At 41.2% G+C, this 17886-nt stretch overlaps 2 protein-coding genes across 2 annotated transcripts; one reads left to right on the top strand and one right to left on the bottom strand.

Annotated features, from left to right (window-relative positions):
* The first annotated feature begins 1252 nt into the window (after positions 1–1252).
* On the top strand, positions 1253–8506 carry LOC116250211 (RNA-binding protein L). Its single transcript, XM_031623721.2, has 10 exons — positions 1253–1743; positions 4411–4473; positions 5382–5466; positions 5622–5690; positions 5957–6029; positions 6252–6294; positions 6790–6902; positions 6988–7057; positions 8104–8183; positions 8301–8506. Exons 1-10 carry the CDS (start codon positions 1369–1371, stop codon positions 8344–8346), a joined length of 1017 nt encoding a protein of 338 aa, XP_031479581.1. The 5' UTR covers positions 1253–1368; the 3' UTR covers positions 8347–8506.
* An 840-nt stretch (positions 8507–9346) lies between these two features.
* On the bottom strand, positions 9347–13235 carry LOC116250210 (uncharacterized). Its single transcript, XM_031623720.2, has 2 exons — positions 12244–13235; positions 9347–10312 (listed from the first exon to the last, which is right to left on the bottom strand). Exons 1-2 carry the CDS (start codon positions 12965–12967, stop codon positions 9783–9785), a joined length of 1254 nt encoding a protein of 417 aa, XP_031479580.1. The 5' UTR covers positions 12968–13235; the 3' UTR covers positions 9347–9782.
* Between the last annotated feature and the right edge of the window lie 4651 nt (positions 13236–17886).

The following is a 17886-nucleotide window of genomic DNA, read 5'->3' as shown; positions in this document are numbered from 1 at the left end:
TTGATACTTAATTATGGTGCTTCTTGCTTTTTTGTACTTCTACCATTTGAGCCTCGACTGCCTTGGGTCGTTTTCTTTTATTAGAGCCCTAACTAAATAAAAAGCTGCGATATTTACTTACTACCTGTAATATGTATCTGCACTTTTACTTCAATACTATCTTGCGATATTTATGCCTGGAACGGAGGAATTTACGACGTTTACAAATTGCCGGCACAAGCAAGCATCCGCATCATATTCCACCTCCTTATGGAAGATGCATATCGGACATTTTTCACAGCTTTTATTAGATAGAAAATAAGAAGAAACAAACGTAACTAGAACGAAACTGCCATATGAGTTTTATATCGGATGGAGGGGTACTTGGCAAATAAAGTAAAATACGACAGCTTAAATGCAAACAAGCTAAATGCTTCAAACATGTCTAGAGAACAAGATATTTATGTTCAAAATTTCCAGGCAGCTAAAATTATCCAAGTGCAACAAGCCATTAGGGGACCATGATAGAACTAAGATTAGTACCAAACTTCACACAATTTTGCATGGCAGTCGTGAACCATACTTTCAGCAGACCAACATTTGTATCAGTTGATCACCTTGGGGATGCTCGGCGATAGGAACATTAAGACAGTGTTATACACATGGTGTTCCCCTCCAGGTATGAAAACCAGTGCCCCTCTAGAAATTTTTTTTGGATCCGCTATTGCTTGATGCCTTATGATATGTAAACCTTTTATACTTCCATATTTTTGCGAATTTCAGTAAGAACAATTCCATGGATCTTTTCGTAGTTTTACATGAAAAAATGAGATGATTAATAGTCTCTCTGTGGTCCCTACATAGGACACATTGATTTGCTAGATGAAATTAAAAAAAACTTCATGTTTATGAAATGAGTACTATGTCATCAAACAAAGAAGTTTGCGTCATTTCCAATTTGAGATGGAATTTTGTTTTTAGAATTTTAATTCTAAATCAAAATTCAAAGCCATCAAACGTCAATGTAAGAGCACCATGGTGCACGGGAAAGAATGTTGAGGGCCGAGATGGCTTACCTCTGCAAATAAGTTGCCAAGATACTTGTTCCCCAACTCTAATTCTTCCTGAGTTTTTCTATCCGGCAACCGAAACAGCTGAATATGGTTTCCTCCTCGAAGTCATTCCAAACAGGTAGTCAGGGGTTCTCACAGAATTTGGATCGTAAAAAGTACACCGCAGGTCCAAGTCGTTGTATAAGACCCAACCTAACCCAAGTAAAAGAACCCGACCAGTGAGCCCACCCCTCCGATCCCTCCATCTCCACCGAACGGGGTCCCTGTTTCCCTGTTTTGCACATCGAGAAAGCGCGAGAGAGAGAGGGAGAGGGAAATGGACGCCATGGCTTCTGGTTACGGAGGGACAACGACGACGACCAACATTCAGAATCCTCATTACCCATATCTTCCCCAGCCACCAACTTCCTTACACCACCTTCACCACCATCCCCAGCACCATCACCTTCTCCTCCACCAACCACAACCGCAAGCGCAGCCACCACCGCCACCAGCGGCAGCAGCAATGCCCGGCGTTCACGCGGCTTACCCGCCGTCTTTCCCACCCATGCAGGGCTATGCCGATGAGCTCAGGACACTCTTCATCGCCGGTCTACCGGGAGACGTCAAGCCACGTGAGATCTTCAATCTCTTCCGCGACCTCCATGGCTTTCAAACCTATCAAATCAAGCATTCGGGCCAATCCTCTCAGGTATCACTTCACTCTTTTCTCTTTCTCTCTAGGGTTTCTTCTGGTCGCTTCTTCTCGGGAGGGGGTGGAGCGATGGGGTTTCGTGAACCTAAAGGAGTATAGCGACCCTTTAATTTCAGAGAGTATCAGAGCCTGAGATAGGGAAATAATGTTATAAGAATTCGATTTTGAGTCTGAATATTACCAGCATAAACTCAACGGCGTTGGACGTCAAATAGATAATCGAAGTGCAATATTTAAGGCAAACCCTCTTCATGTCTCGTTTCCAATTTCCAGAAAATTTTCTTCGTTAACATATCTAGCATCTGAGTTTACATCCATTCTCATTACTCTGCTAAATTAATACCTCATTACGAAAGTTTTACTCTTTGCCTGTTCATCCGTCTCTATTGTAGGTTGATCAACTTTCGCAGAAATGCACATATTGAATTTCCTTTGGTATTCCTCAACAAGATATTCAGCTCCTCAAGATAGTTTGAAAGGTTATCGATAAGCATTTAAGGCAGAAAAAGAAATATTTGAACATCTTTCAAGGTCCTAGGGTTATACCAGAAAATCCAAAATATCCACAGAATATTATTTTGAAGTGCTGTGACACTTCACTCCATCAAGCAAATTTTCTCATTCTTTAAATAATCTTAACATGGAGTGAAGAATGGAACAAGGTTGTTATAGTTTACTTGCAGGCAGAATTTCCAGGCTCAAACCACTATCTACGTTGCCACTACCTATGCTGTACTAGATTTAAGATAATTTCTAGGCAAGCACAGGAAAGGTTGGTTGTTTCTTAAATGCCACACAGAGACACAGACACACTCATCTATCATTTGCAGCCACCAAGCCATCTTATGGACCGTCACGATGAGTACCCTATGTGTATCATTCTAGCTTCATGCTTCCTTGGTTTAAAAGTGTTTTTAATGGACACGATGGGTATCCTATGTGTATCATTCTAGCTTCATGCTTCCTTAGATTAGAAGAAATGATTACATTTAAAGTGAAGAAATTTAATTACAGAGAACAACTATACAGTAACGGGAGATTGGTCTTAGTTGTCTCCTGGTTAATACATGTTATATTGTGGTTCTCAATGTGGTGCATGGAATTCCGCTGTGTTAATGGAATTATGGAAGCACTTCTCAATGCTTTTGCAAGACCAATAGTCAGTTATATCAATGGCTTGAATTGGCAGCCAAAAGAAGGCATACTAAGTCCCACTGGCCGCAGATGCTAAGTTAAATGATGAGAAAGGAGATTTCAATAAGAAATACAGTTGCATGGTTGCATGATAATAGCGTGATATTCTTCAATTACTTTTATTCTTTTTCATAGTAATTTGTACTGAGTGTTGCCTGTGACTCTGTGCATCTTTACTGTCAACATGCTTTTTCATTACTTCTTCTTTCCATTCTTTATATTTTCTTAGAGGCACAGACACAAAAGAAGTATTATTAATGTGAGCATTGCATGCTTAGATGTAGCTAAAAGCCTAAAACTGATATTTTTAAAGGCCATTTTAAATACTCGAATCAGAATCTGTTTCAAAGAATAGTGCAATTTGCGTTCATGTGTTTGGGAACAACACAAACATCACATATAGCAACTATAATTTTGCCATAATATATTCATAATAATAAATAAGAATATATTCAAAAGTTTTGTTGGTGCCCAAATAGAATTGTCAGTTCCACAACAAAATAAAAGAATAGCTTCAACGTGAAGACATTGTCTTCAAAATCGAAAAAGCTTGAGAAGCCTGAAAAATAAAATGATGGAAAATGCACAATGAATAAATCGGAACAAGCGTGCCGGAGCTTTTAATTGCCCTGGCCTTTCGGCTCTTCAGTTCAGAATACTGAATTGCTGAAATCTGATACTTGGCTGGTAACAGAAGATGCAAAGCAAGCACTTCTAGCTGCTTTGCCTGCTTTTTATTTTGGCTAGATGGTGATGATGATGGCAATATTAATAGCATACTCAAATTACGACTCCCAAATATGCCTCCCAAGCTGTGCAAAATATAGGATGCGAGATGTGCACATCCCACATCTCAAGTAACGGACACTCTCCAAACAATGCAGAACATAAACTCCACCTCAGGAAGAGTGTCCATTCCACATTAAACAAACATGATCGACCTCGAGGCTGCGTTTATCGATCCGGCTCTGCAGGCATGGGTAAATGGATGTCCAGTTCCTGGAATCCTGTGGAACAGTAAACAAGCATCCTCTCATAAACTTTGAATTTCATGATTTTCTTTTTCAATCCTATAAATTTCAACATTCTCCATCTTTCTGTCCTGGTGGATTTGTGAAAAATAATAAGCATAGTGCTCGACAGCCAGTAGGGACTGGAGGTAAGATGAAAGCGGGAGGCATGATTGATTGTGTGTCTGTGTGTATACATGTATGTATTTCCAGAACAGATTATTATCATCTTTATCATCATTGCTGTTCTTGCTTGTTGTTACCATTAGTCATTGGAAATTATTTATAGGAAGTTTTATGCCTAGAATTGAAGACAAGGAAAATGGAAGGTGCCATCTTGAGCATCATTTTTTCATTGAAATTGTTTTTTATTGCATTAATATTGAAGTTTATTTTATGAGAAGCACTTTGCTTGATGAAAAGGCCCTATCCTTACTGGTTCCAGTGTTGTCTGAATTAGGCCTTTGCATTTGCTGTCTTCTCTGATCAGCAGTCTGCCATCTCAGCCATGCACGCTCTTAATGTAAGTTCATTAAGACAAAGTTCCTTATTCAACTTTTCATTTATTATGTCGTGCTTTCTGATGACTGATTGTTCTAACTTGTGGATGCATTTATGATTTTAATTTTGTTTTTCTTCTTCTTCCTTTCTGCTGAATTCTGCTTGTCTATTGTGGGATTTTAGAAGTTCAGTTTTGGGAGGTTTTTAGAATTCTTGAAGTTTATTTAGTCGTTCAGTTGTACCTTCCTTATTTTGAAATATCATGCTGCTTATTGGTTTAGTTATAAGAATATTATGAAATATGGTAATTACATAACAACATTGGAGTTGCTGTTTCGTATGAAGCTCAAAATGTTGTGTGAGTTTCAATAAGAACACAAACAGTTAAGAGAACACTAGTCATTTCCTGAAAAGTCAGGTGGATTTACTGGTCTCTATTTATTTAGATTGCTGGAAGGCTACCTGCTGTCTGGGCCTCCCTTTGGATACACAGCCTCACATATCAGCAGGCCTAGCCTGTTTTTCCTCCGAAAGATGGTATAAGCCTGTGGCCTAGTTTGTCCGGTGGAACTAGCTGACATTTTGGCCTCTATCCTAGTCTTTAACAGGCGATTCCTGATCTCTGCTCTTGCTAACCTGGGACATCAACACTCTGGTTGGCCTATCTAGGAAACCAAAATGGGTCAAATTGCTCCTTGATCATTTATACTGTCAGTCCATTAGTTTGTGTGAAACGTTTTGATTTATTATGATTTTATCAAATAAATTGATAAGTAGATCATATCTCTCTCTCTCTCTCTCTCATGTATAAGTATGCATATTTGAACTATTGTTGGAGGTCCAACAAATCTGAATAAGCTATCTCTGTATAGGTCTTCCTTTTCTTTATGAATAATATGTTTCCCTTTTCAAAATTTTTACCTCCTATAGGGCATGGAGTTTGACCTTGATAAGGGATCAACTCTGCACATTGATCTGGCTAGATCCAATTCAAGAACCAAGCGCTTGAGGACTGGTAAGAGTGATGTTTAATAGAGGATACATAAGTAGTTATTTTAAGTGGCATATACATGTCATGTATGATACATGGAGGGAAGCATCTTGTAAGTGATAGCTTATACCATAAGGTGAATCAAGTATTTCGTTACAAAATTTGTTTCCTAATTTCAGATAGTGGGGGTCCTCCTATGGACAAGAGAGTAAAAGGAGCTGCCGCAATCTCAAGAAGTTCTGAACCTGGTAAGTTATCCTGTTCAAAATGCTGAAATCCATTTCACCATGTTTATCACCAAACAGTATGAGGTTATCTTGCTTCATATGCAACTTGATGCTGGAAGTCAAATGGGCTTGGATTCTGCCATCTGGCTTTGTTCATGCTTATGTAACTTTTTCTACCTGGTGGCTAATTTTAGAGGCCATGCTAACCTGTAAAAATTGAATTGTGTCATAGCTGCTTTCCCCAAACTGCTCATGTTGCACATGTTTGCACTATTGCACGCTAACAGGCATTGGCGGCATTAATGCTGGGTTGGACACATCAGGTCACAACATCATGAATGGTTATCCTTCTGCACAGAGGTCATGCACACTTCTTAAAAGCACCAGTATTTTCGTGACTTTATTGACTGAGTCTGAGGAGTAAAAGTAACTTTCTTTGCTAAATTTTGTTCTGGACTGTTTTGCAGCAGAACCTAGTATATCTTTACTGATCAGCTTTGCTAAGTAGAATGCTGCTAGCTTTTAGTTGTTCCTATTTATTCAGGGTTTACCTAACTTCCTTTACCATGGTGGTGTTAACAGTATGGGTGGAGATAATCAGTCTGCAGTTGGTCTAAAATCATCAGTAAGTTAAACGACATGCACTTTCTTTTGTGCTGTTTTTCCATTATCCATCTTTCAGGTGTGCATGACGTAAAAGGGGATAGTTTGTCTGTACTAGAAATCTAGGAGCTGTTCCATTGCATGAAACTCTGGGGAGAGTAACTTTTACTGTTCAATTCAGCTATGCCAGGTTTGACTTAATGATGAACCAAATGGATGTGACATAGTTAGACGAGCCAACATCTCTCTCTCTCTTTGTGCGCTTGGGGGTGAAGCTAGGAACTTTTTGTTGGGGGCGCTGAAATATAATTTTTCAAAAAACCACCCCTGGTTCAGTCCTCTGTGCACACACACATTTTGTATTATTCATCTTCTAGTTCATAATGTTGGAAATTCATATCTATATCTTGCCTTCCATATTTTTTTTTTCTGATGGAGCTATTAGAGTTATATGTGAAAGCCAACACGTCACTTTCACCATACAGGACTTGCTAAGATTTTATCCTTTTGGTGGCAGATACCATCTGCGGTGCCTGACGCACCTGCTGATAACCCCCCTTGCCCAACCCTCTTTGTTGCAAATCTGGGGCCAGCTTGTACTGAAGAGGAGCTGACTCAATTATTTATGAGGTTAGCCATAGCTAATTAATGGTTTATTCCTCATCTCCTACCTTTTTTAGCTACAGCGGTAACCCTCTGTCTTATGATTGTTTAGGTTTCCAGGATTTCTGAAGTTGAAGATACAAAGAAAGAGTGGGCTCCCTGTTGCTTTTGTTGACTTTCAGGTATTTCAATATTACGGATCTGCGTAAGTTATCTTACGAGATCGGTCATATGGTGACAACTGAAAAGGTTTTGGATATCATATAAAATATTAAGAAAAAAAAATTATTCATTGTGCGTCCTTGATTCCTTTTTGGTATATGGAAGCTGAGAAGTTGAAAAGAGTGGTCGACAATGTACTTGTCCTTGTGCATATGCAAGTAGAGGATCCACATAGTGCCTGCCGTGCATTATGTGTGTCCACTAACTCTTTGTCCTTTTCACTGCACAAAAGGACTTGTGTTGGTTCATCATTCCTGCTTCTAGTATGAAATTTATGTCACGTAGCAATCATTCTTTAAGATGTTACTCTATATGTCCCGATATTTCAGATTTATAATTAAGAAAAAGAAAAATCCTGTATCTGTGCCATTTGTGTACATTAACAAGTTAAAGTGGTAGTGTTTTTCCAAGTGGTCTGACTTTATTATCATTCTCGTAGTGCTTTGTATCACTTGCCACCATAAACGCATTTTATGGATAAAAGAAAGAACTTCATGACTTTCATGCTTGTAAGCTAAATGGTCACTGGAGCACATTGATGTTCACTTGAATAATGTTAGTGGTGCTTACTGTTAGAGGTCGCTGTCTTTGTATTTTGAGAATAGTTGAGTGTCAGGTGCTGTTCACTTTTAATACTCCGTTATGGTAAAACACTTTTCAATGTTTTTAGCAACTCATTCCAAACAAGGGGAACTATTTCCCCAGAATGTTACAAAATTTTACACTGGAAGTGGAGCATGCTGGATTAAGTGGATTCCCCATGTAATGCGGATGAAAGCCTTTCCTTAAAATATATAGCGGTGACATTGCTAGAGATACAATATTTTAACTCTGATCTTGGATTTGAAACCCGATTGGAAGTAGGTCGCATGACCATCCACAATCCTCTCACAGCAGAGAGAGGGAGAGATAGATAGATGTGTGAATTCATGCATGTTTAGATAGATATGATGCTAAAGTTATTCCCAGAAATGACAAGTCTTCTTTTTTGATCCATTTACTACAGGATACTGCTTGTTCAAGTCAGGCTATGAGCCTGCAGGGCACAGTCCTGTACTCTTCAGACGGTGAGGGCATCCGATTGGAGTATCCTTTGAAAGTGAAGCTGAGATGAGATTTCTCTTTGTTTGGACTTCAAAATTTTCGTGCTTTTTAAAGTATTCATATTTCTACAATCGGAGTTGTCCCTTAATCCAGCCGCAGATATGCGAAAAGCAGAATGGGCCTGCCAAAAAGACAAAGGATATGAACTTTCACATATACCTTACCGTCAGCAAGTTAATGTTTTAGTAGTTATTAACAACACTTTTCTGTTGTATACTTGCATGAGATTGTCTATTGCATCCTAAAATCTTGGATTGTCGTCATCAGTTTTATTCATAATTCCATGTCTGGAGACTTTGGTTGTACAGATTTTGGTTTTTTCCTTGCGGGTGGTTTAGGAACTTTATTGTTTTCCCGGGCACGAAAGGCTTGGAATCATATCTATGCTGTATCGGGCATGTATTGGTTCTCTTTGTCTTTATCACCAGGCGCCGCTGTAAACGGTGGAAATGATTCCTTATGAGTGCAGGAATGCTCTGGTACTCTTATTAACCCCAGGAGGGTGCTGAGAAAGGGAGACGGGTCGTTTCCACTTGTTTGCCGACCTTTATAGTGCCGTTTCTTTTTTCACTTTTGAATTTTCTGCACGCCTTGTCGGAAGTCTCGGTTTTGTCTAAAAAGGTGGTCCGGAGATAAAGGCGTCTGAGGTTTGACACGCCTTGTCTGTTCTTTGCCGCAACGCCAGAATGGTAGGTAATCTTACCTGCAGCTTAAATGGACAAACAGGGGAAGGAAAGCAAAAAAGAAAAAGAGAAAAGCCTTGCAGGAAGGGGGTCGCGTTCCTCTCTCTGTCTCACGCGTGTGCAACTTGAATGTTGAACCTCATGTCTTGCAACACTTTTTGCCATTGTAATCGCTTATTTGCGTGGGTCTTGAAAGGTGAAAGAATTCAGAAAGAATTCACAGGTGAAGTATCAACCTTGTGAGTGTGTGACAGAGAGGAGAGAGGCTTGAGGCAAATGAGGTGAGTCGTCCTCTAGTGGCAATTGGCATGCCAAAGAAGAGCTTGATGACATAATAAAGAAAGAAATGCTCTGCAGCCACGCAACGAGGAGCAAAAAGATGCAGCATTAGGGATGATGCTGGTGTATGCCAGAATCTACACGTACGTTTAATATCACCATCCGCTAGTCATGCCCACGTCAGAATCAGGCACATTACTCCCTCTCATTTCCACAAGTGATATATCATATATGGCTTGTTTAAGTCAGGAGTTTATCTACACGTTGCCCTGCATCTTCCTTTGAATTTTGCTACTGGGCCCTCAAATGACCAAACTGCCCTGGATCACCCGCACATGATGGGTGGTGGAGGCAGAGTCAAAATTTGGTCCTCTCTTCCCCCCTCTCATCTCCCGGCAGGTCAAAACAAAAGCGTCTCTTCTCAGGCTCTGAAACATTCTCAAGTTCCTGCCCTTTTACAGTGTACTTGGGCAAAAAATTTCTTCAGATTGATCTCCCCGCTTCCTAGAAAAAGTGGAGAAAGGAGCCTGCTTTCTCGGATGTGGTTCGTGGTAGCTCTCCTCCCTGCCCTGAGGCCGGTGGATTCGTGACCTTTTGTCGATCCCCACGCCGAATCTCGTCAATCCCTCCTGTATCCATCCAGGACTATCTCGAACAACTCCGATTCGTCCCACTCCGATCCAAACCCGACCGATTCCCCGTCCCGCCTCAACCTACCGCTCATCATCATCCACTCCGAGTCGATTCGCCCCATCGAGAAGAGTTCCCCGCTGTCCTCGATCCCCGGGTTCGGCGAGACCCTCGCGATGGATGAAGCCTGAGAACCGGCGGCAGCGCCTCCCCCGGGCCTGTAGAAACACGGGTCGGCCGTCCTATTAGAATTGGCAGGCCCGTACTTGAACGGACTCTGACCGAGATTGACGAGGAGCGATGCGTTGAAGTTCGCGGCGATGGTTGGGTAGAGGGGGCTGCTGAAGACGTCCGATTCGCAATTGATGTTTCTCATCAAAACCGAGTCTACCGTGAAGAACACCTGCCTCCGAGACGGGTCGAACCCGCAGCCCACCACAGAGTTCGGCTCTCCCCATACGGGTTTCTTGCATGTATCCGGGTAAACCTTCTCCCCACGATCCTCGCAGCACAATTTTCCTGCGCACACCAACAAAGTTATACCGAGAATGAATATTAAAAATGGGATTCTATAACATTCCATACTTCATAGTTCATCCACTTTTGAAACGCAGCCGGGATGAGAATACATCCCGCCCCAACTTTCCAGCTTCAATGAGTTGTTTGTTAGCAAGAGAGATAAACCAGCCCGACTGGGATAGGTCAGATATTTCAAGAATCAGGTCTTAATTAGTTAATTTGAACAAGATTAGGAGGGGATAGAGTGAATGGGATGGATCGAAAACAAAGGTGATGGGACCTTGTGCCGCCAAGAAAAGCAAAAAAAAAAAAAAAAAAAAAAACTCATACCTAGAGCCCGACCCTACCGCACCCATACGTCAAATAATACTACTGCCTCACACCCCTTGTTTCATTAGAGCCTGGAGAATTTCATGAAAGAGATGTGACATTCTGCAATCACATTGTTTTTTGCTTACTTGACATATACTACTTCATCAACTGGAGAAGGTAGGCAGAACAACAAAATACAAAGCCAAGCTTTCACATGATGGTTTTTCACATTTCAGACATAAATATATAGCCTCTCCCTCACAGAAGAAGAACCTTTTCTTTCTCAACTCCGCTTTTCATTTTCTACCATTTCCCTGCTTCGAAGCGCAAGCCAAGGTTAAACTACTAACCAAACTTAAAAAAGGAAGAAGAAAACGGCATCTCTAATTGTACAAATAGCTACCAACCAAGGCCCCATCTGGATCTACATGAGACTGAAATATAGGGAATCTCTTTTAATACGGGGCACACGCTTCGAAGAAAAAACATGACCAAGAATGGCTGCTCACCTCCACCACACTAGGAGGCAACCACGCCAACCCGGCCAACACCCATTCAGAATTTTTGGTGGATCCTGCAACAAAATGCGACGTAGGCAGCACTTATCCTGCACAACCCAGAAAGCTATCTGTTTCGTTTTACCAAAATCTCCATCATTTTCACAGAGAATGTCTAGCGCACGCACGTATAAAAATGATGAGAAACTAAAACAAGTTTATTTCACATCTAACATAAAATCCTCATCTCATAAAAATTAATTGGATGACACTCTCATCCAACCAATTTTGTAAAAACACGATTTCTTTGTTTGGGTGGCATACTAAAATCCAATTTTTATGAATAACATGGAAGGGATCACGTTTTCCACTTCCTATTACAAAAACTAGTTTCGTCAAAACTGGGTTCTCCTCAAACCAGTTTGAGGCCAGTTTGTTGAAAGCCAAAGATTCCAAAAACCTGAGTTGAAAGAAAAGTCTTTTTAACAACTTAGGTAACATCCTCCAACATTTCACTTGCTCAACATCCCATAGTTGCATATATCTATATGGCTAGTTGCAAGTAGCCAAGCGCTTCTTTCTCACCCACCAGCCCATAATTGCCATTTAACTAATTGCCTCAACTCTTAGCCTATGAAGTTATTCAAGAAACCCATCATCAATTACCAACAAAAGCTAGAGTCAAGACGTCCAACTTGAACGATGTCTTAAATTTAATACTCTAATGCATACCTTGGGAGTTGAAACAAACAATTAGTCTCCACAAGAACCCAGCTTGTCTATATTAAGATATGAACATGTAGGAATCAATTTTCTTTTTCTCTCAAACAAATAGCTGGGTGGTGGATAGGGATTTATCAATCTGCAAACTGCATCACTGTACTAACCGAACTGGAACTCATATTCAACCAAGTCAAGTCTTTTTATGAGGGGCTCGTAAAGGTGTTGGTTGTCTCAGCTTCTGACATTTTTGTTGATTAGCCACGCATGTCCCTTAATTGCTAAAGCAAGGGTTTGTGAACTTTGTTTGCAAAATAGAAGGGAAAAAAAAAAGGGGCAAAAGATGAAGACGCCATTTAGGGCATGCGAAGTCAAAGCCTGAGACCAACAGAAGCACGTTACCGTCGAGGTAGACCGCGCCGGCGGTACTGAACCCAACCGAACCAGCAATTCCGCCGGGAAACCCGAAGCCCTGGGCGCTTCCTACAGCCATGCCCAGCCAAACCACGTCGCCGTCGTCATCGTCATCCCCGCCAGGCCTGCGACTGTTCATCCGCTTCGCGATGCGCTCTCCGTTGTCCGAACGGCTCTTCACGCCTGCCTCGTACATAAGCCCCGTCCTCTCCCCGTCGATCGGCGCGTCCCTCCGGCGACCTTCCGTTTTCCGGCGAGATAGGACAGTGACCTCCCAATAAGCCTCCCGGGGGAAGGAGAGGGGGCCCAGAGCCGGGCCCGGCAGCGGCAAAACCGTCCGAAGGGAAACCAGTAACCTAACTCCGTCCTTGACCCCAGGGTTAAAGTTAACTCTCTGCATCAGGTCCTTCGACCCGGGTCCGATCTCCCAACCCGTCTCGGCCCCTCTCCTGGCAACCGAGTCGGAGACGACGGTGAAGGCGAAGCCCGCCCATCCGTTCTCGACGGCGGCCGAGACCAGCGGCGGGTGGTCGGTCCAATCGAAGGGCCTCCACCGGGGGCCGAGATGGTCCAGCGTCGCAGGCGCCGGCTCGTCGGCGACGTTCCGGTCCCTCCTGCGCTTGCAGAGGCACAATCGGAGGAAGAGGGCGAAAACGGCGAGGAAAGTCCACGTGGGGACGGCTATTAGGAGGGCCACCTTCCACCGCTGCATCTCTAGCGTCGACCGGCGATGGCTCTAGCGTAGTGTCATGGCTTCGTCGGGTTGCAGCAGCAGGCAGACATGGACGGAGCACCAAAGGGCTGTTCAAGAGGAGAAGGGACGGGAAGTTGCGGAGAGAGAGGGATGGCGGGGATTCCAGTCCAGGCAAGGGAAGGAAGAATTTATTACGTGTGGATTTTGCATCTTTTCTCTTTTTTTGAACACTTTTTGCTGTCTTTCTTAAAAAGTTGAAAATGGGGAGGGAGGGAGGTGAGACTCGCTGATCGCATACGTAATGCAAGCGGAAACAATGGTCCGAGATCGTTTCCTTCTGCGATAACGATAAAAAAAGAAGGAAGAATTGAAGACAAGAAAAGCTCGTCCGCCCACGACCTGTTTATAATAAACCCATCGAGATAAGTCGTCCAAGGGTCAAAAATCTCCGGCTTCCACGCGTTTCATGTAAAATCAGTGACAAATAAGAGCTGCCACTATGGGAGTCGAAGAGGTTTTAGAAACCATGATCCGTATTTAGAAATGCTTCTTAATACATAAATTTGATCGTTTACATAAAAGTTTATGTGGCTAAGTGGTCATTTAGAAATGAGAAAAAGTTTAGGCATGTAATTTGAAAAGGAGAAAAGCTTGGGGGGATATACAAATCGAAAATAAAATTTTGGTATCGAGGTGAAATTTATGCAAAAGTAGAAAGCAAATTCTCCCGCACATTAATGCTCGATGTAGACCGTCGTTTCTTGATTTAAAGAAGCATTTTATAATAAATGATGCAGGACGATGGCATGGAGCATGACTGCAGGAACGTTACCCAGCGATCCGTTACCTACTCTGAGAAAAGAAAGATGTGTAAAAAAGAAAGTTGAGGGATATAAAAAGGAAGCATGCCCTTTGATGAGCACAGTTTCTACGGTTTAATTTTATTAATGTAAATGAAGACCAGTTGCCAAGCAACGAGTTCATGGTTCGAAAGAAATGGAAATACGAAGAGACGTTCGTCCAACATTCATCAGGTTAGCATTCTGATGTCCTGATCGATCCATAGCTTCCAGATAATGATCAAATGGATGGGATGTAAACTTCATGAGCTTGGTTCATTTAATTGCATTAGAAACTGAATCAGGCTGGAAATTGGGTGCATCCAGAAACGCTAATATTGCCAAACCTCTATATCTTAACTAATTGTAGACGTCCTACCGGTAGAGTCCAAGGCAAACAAGTTTAAGTGCTCATGGTGGATCTAGAAAACTGAAACTCGATGGGAAGAGAGAGGAATAATTCTTGAACAGATGCAGCACAATTTTTGCATTTGCATTATTAAAGGAACATGCCAACAACTAACTGCAGTTTGTTTAGAACAAACTTCATGATTTCATGTTTTCTTGATTAATTTAATGCCAACATGTGCAACAAGTAAACAGGAAAAAGAATTAGCACCTTTCATATTCCTTTGCCACTGATAGAATGTTTTATAATATTGGGAACCAAAACATATTGCTGACACTAGTGGCCTGATAAACAATTGCATTATCAACACTCCTTCATCTCAGCTTGAGACAAGGTTCGTCTTCCAGAACGGCGCAAAAGTCTTAAGGACATAGCTCAAACAGGCAGTTATACAGTGATTTATGATCAAAATCATTGGTAGTTTAATAATATATAGAGATCGTGCTTTCACAGCGTCTGCAACTTGATCAGAGATGGGAAGTCCCCGACAACAAAGCCATCGAGTCGTGTGTTTGGTGTTCCTGACTAAAAGACCCAATCCCACCGTGGACACGATCATGGTTTGGTCACGCGAATCTGAAAATACCAACCACGTCTGCCTCCGCAAACACTGCCGCTGTCAGGTCTGTCTGGTACTCCGGAACGACTCCCTAGCGTGCGACCCTCATTCCGAAGCATGGTACGAAAGGAGCGGATCCGTGTGTTCCGGATTCAGCTCACATTATTATCATGTTCTATTCTTTGTTTCTCAAAAAAAAAAAAAAAACTGTATAACGTGTCCGACATTCTATACATCATCATAGTTATACCATTGTTGAATCTTAATCAATTTAAACTCAGGCTTTAAATTGGATTTTGATTAAGAGTATAAACACATTGAAGTATACTTTACGATCAAATATATCCCATTAATTCTGTTTTGGGGAAGAAAATAAGTGAGGGAAAGAAAAAGAAAGAGTCAGTCACTGGTGGTCCTCGAGACACGAGGTCCGCAAGGCAGGCAGCTCATTGAATGCAGAGGACTGATGGGTCTGTCCATGTCTTTTTGAAAGAACAGAGAAAAGAAAGAAGGGTCTCTGACTACTGATAAGTAAAGACCAAAGAAAAGTTACAGAAAAGAGGAATCTTTACGATCGAGGTGGTCTGGTTAGACGTAAACAAACACAGTTCTCAGGGGAAAAAAAAAAAGAAAGGTAATCAAAATTTGAAGGTAAACAGTAAAAACATTTTTTTATATATTCCTTTTTTGATATATTTTGATCAATAATGCTCTCCTTCGTTCTTAACCTTGGGCCATTTATTATCTGACAGTTTTGCTAACTGTTAACGTTTAGTTTTGCTAACTGTTAACGTTTGGCCCTGTTGCTCGAGAGTTGCCTTTTTTATATTTGGTCATTTGCTCGAGATTGTAGCAAATGACCGTGATGTAGACATCCGCCATATGGAGTTTGGAAAACAGGCAGAGGTCGAAACGTCAACAGCCAGTTCCGTCCCCTGAAAAGGAACGGTTGGAAGAGCCAGTTTTTCTTCAAGGTCAGCATCCGCCAGCCATGGGATGCAAGTCATTCTGCACTCTCTTAAATACACGATGAGACTCACCGGCCAACTTTTGAAGAAATTTATTTTCACCCGGCCAGTTGCAGGTAGTGAGAACTCTGCTCTTCAAAGGATGAATTTAAGTAGTACAGCCCACGGAAGGTCTGTAATTAATAGTGGCAGTGCTTGGTCTTCTTTAGCATTCTATGAGTTGGTTAGGACGTCCCCTGTTCTTCAATGAAGACAAAGCAAGTCCACGGTCTGCTCTTATTGAGTGCTTAAGCTATCAATCTTTGGAACTTGGTGCCAAGAGAGTTCCTCTCAAGGAAACAACACAAAGTTTTCTGGTCAGCCAATTCGAAAGCGTGTATTAGAAGTAATAAAAACGTTACTGTCATGAAATAGTGTTTTCCTTTTGAAATGGTGCTGGATTTTGGTCCACTTGACAGTAACGTGCATCGACTTTCTCGATGCAAACCATACCAACTTCTCGGCGACCGGAATCGGGGACTTCCCTAACACCTGTTCAATTGTTCTACTCTTTGATGAACAAACTACTAGAAAAAATGTTAATTACTTCGAATGGTCGCAGTTAGGTTTTGTGGCGTAGACACAGGTCGACAGAGTTCAACTATTCACATCCTTTCAACAGACAAGTTTGAAGTTAAAGATTATGCCAGTTTAGCACTACGCCCTGGGTATTGAACTCTTGACCTTTCAAGCACACAAAGATGGTATGGTAGGCTCTTAGCCAAGAGGATAGACTTCCTTTTTACCAGCAATAAAATATGTTAATTATTCGCAATGAAGTATATTTTTTTCGCGGTTAATTAATGGCATACTTATCAACAAAACACTTTATTTCCGGTGCTAAATGACCAATCAAATTCACAGCAGATCTCGTGAAAAGAAGTTTTAGGTTGCTTTTGTGAAACAAATTTAACATTATTGGAATGGGCCCAGATTAATCTATGGCAAGCCAATGCAGGCAAGATTGCACTGGATGAAAATGCAGGTTAATTATTAGATTCCGTCTGATCAAATTTGATTCAGGCAGTCTGGTTTAATTTGTATCTAAATGAATAAAGCCTACCCTATTGAGTCTGGACTACCTAGATAGTGCACACGCATACTCCAGTAAAATATGTATATCTTAATTTAAATACCATCAGGTGGATCTTCTAAGATTTTGCATTGTACTCGATTTAGATTAAGATGGGGAACAAAATTGCCCATGTGGGTTTCGAAATAAATCATCAAATCGACCCAAATCAAATTAGATTTTGGTTGCAAAATGCATGCAATTAGTTTCTACACACACTTGCAGAGATAGATCCACTGTGTTTCATGAAATTTTGGAACCTAACAACGCAAAATCATTACATTCAGTGCAGAGCAATTTTCAGTTGAAGGAGATCTAGATAAGATCTAAACAAAGCACAAACTTGGATCATCGTGTTTACTTCATTCAAAATCTATACTACATCCAAAAGGATGGGGCCCCCTCAACATCCCAATGAAAAATAGAGCCTTTGTTTTGAGCAACTAGATACATATATAAGTAGTTTATGTTTGATGTTGTAGGATCATATTAATGATTATAAGATCTTTGGTCGATCTCTTAGGAAGTAGGACAACATATAATATGGTGTCGTGATTTACATGATCTTTTCAACTTGGCCATGAAACCAACTTCTGATATAGGCAGTCAGTCCACTTGCATCCAACACATGATCCTGAAAACTTAGAAGGGTCCTGAAACTTGTTCTGCTCAAGTAAATCTAAGAGCTTCAAGTGTAGCGAAACATAGACCTGGGCCTACCAAGCACCCAATTACGAGACCTGGCATTCTTGCGCCAAATTCTCCACTATCAAAACAGATGAAAGAAGAAAACTAATAATCACAAGCTTAACTTAATCAGAGAATCTGACCATGATCTTCACAAGTCATGCTTAATGATCTCCGTGCTGGGTGACTCCGACTCGAAATACTCCACAAAATTCAAGAATGGGAATTCCATAACCATAATTCCTCCTCAAACTAGAACTGAATCAAAATTTCAGGTTTTAGTTTCTCAATTTCAGAAAGAAAAGACGTCATTTGTTTAATAAATTTCAATTTATCAAAAAATAAAACATTTTGATTCTAAAAT

This window comes from Nymphaea colorata, chromosome 3, assembly GCF_008831285.2.
Source record: "Nymphaea colorata isolate Beijing-Zhang1983 chromosome 3, ASM883128v2, whole genome shotgun sequence".
Classification (NCBI taxonomy): Eukaryota; Viridiplantae; Streptophyta; class Magnoliopsida; order Nymphaeales; family Nymphaeaceae; genus Nymphaea; species Nymphaea colorata.
Note: the sequence above shows the minus strand (reverse complement) of the source record. Positions and strands in the feature narration are given on the sequence as shown.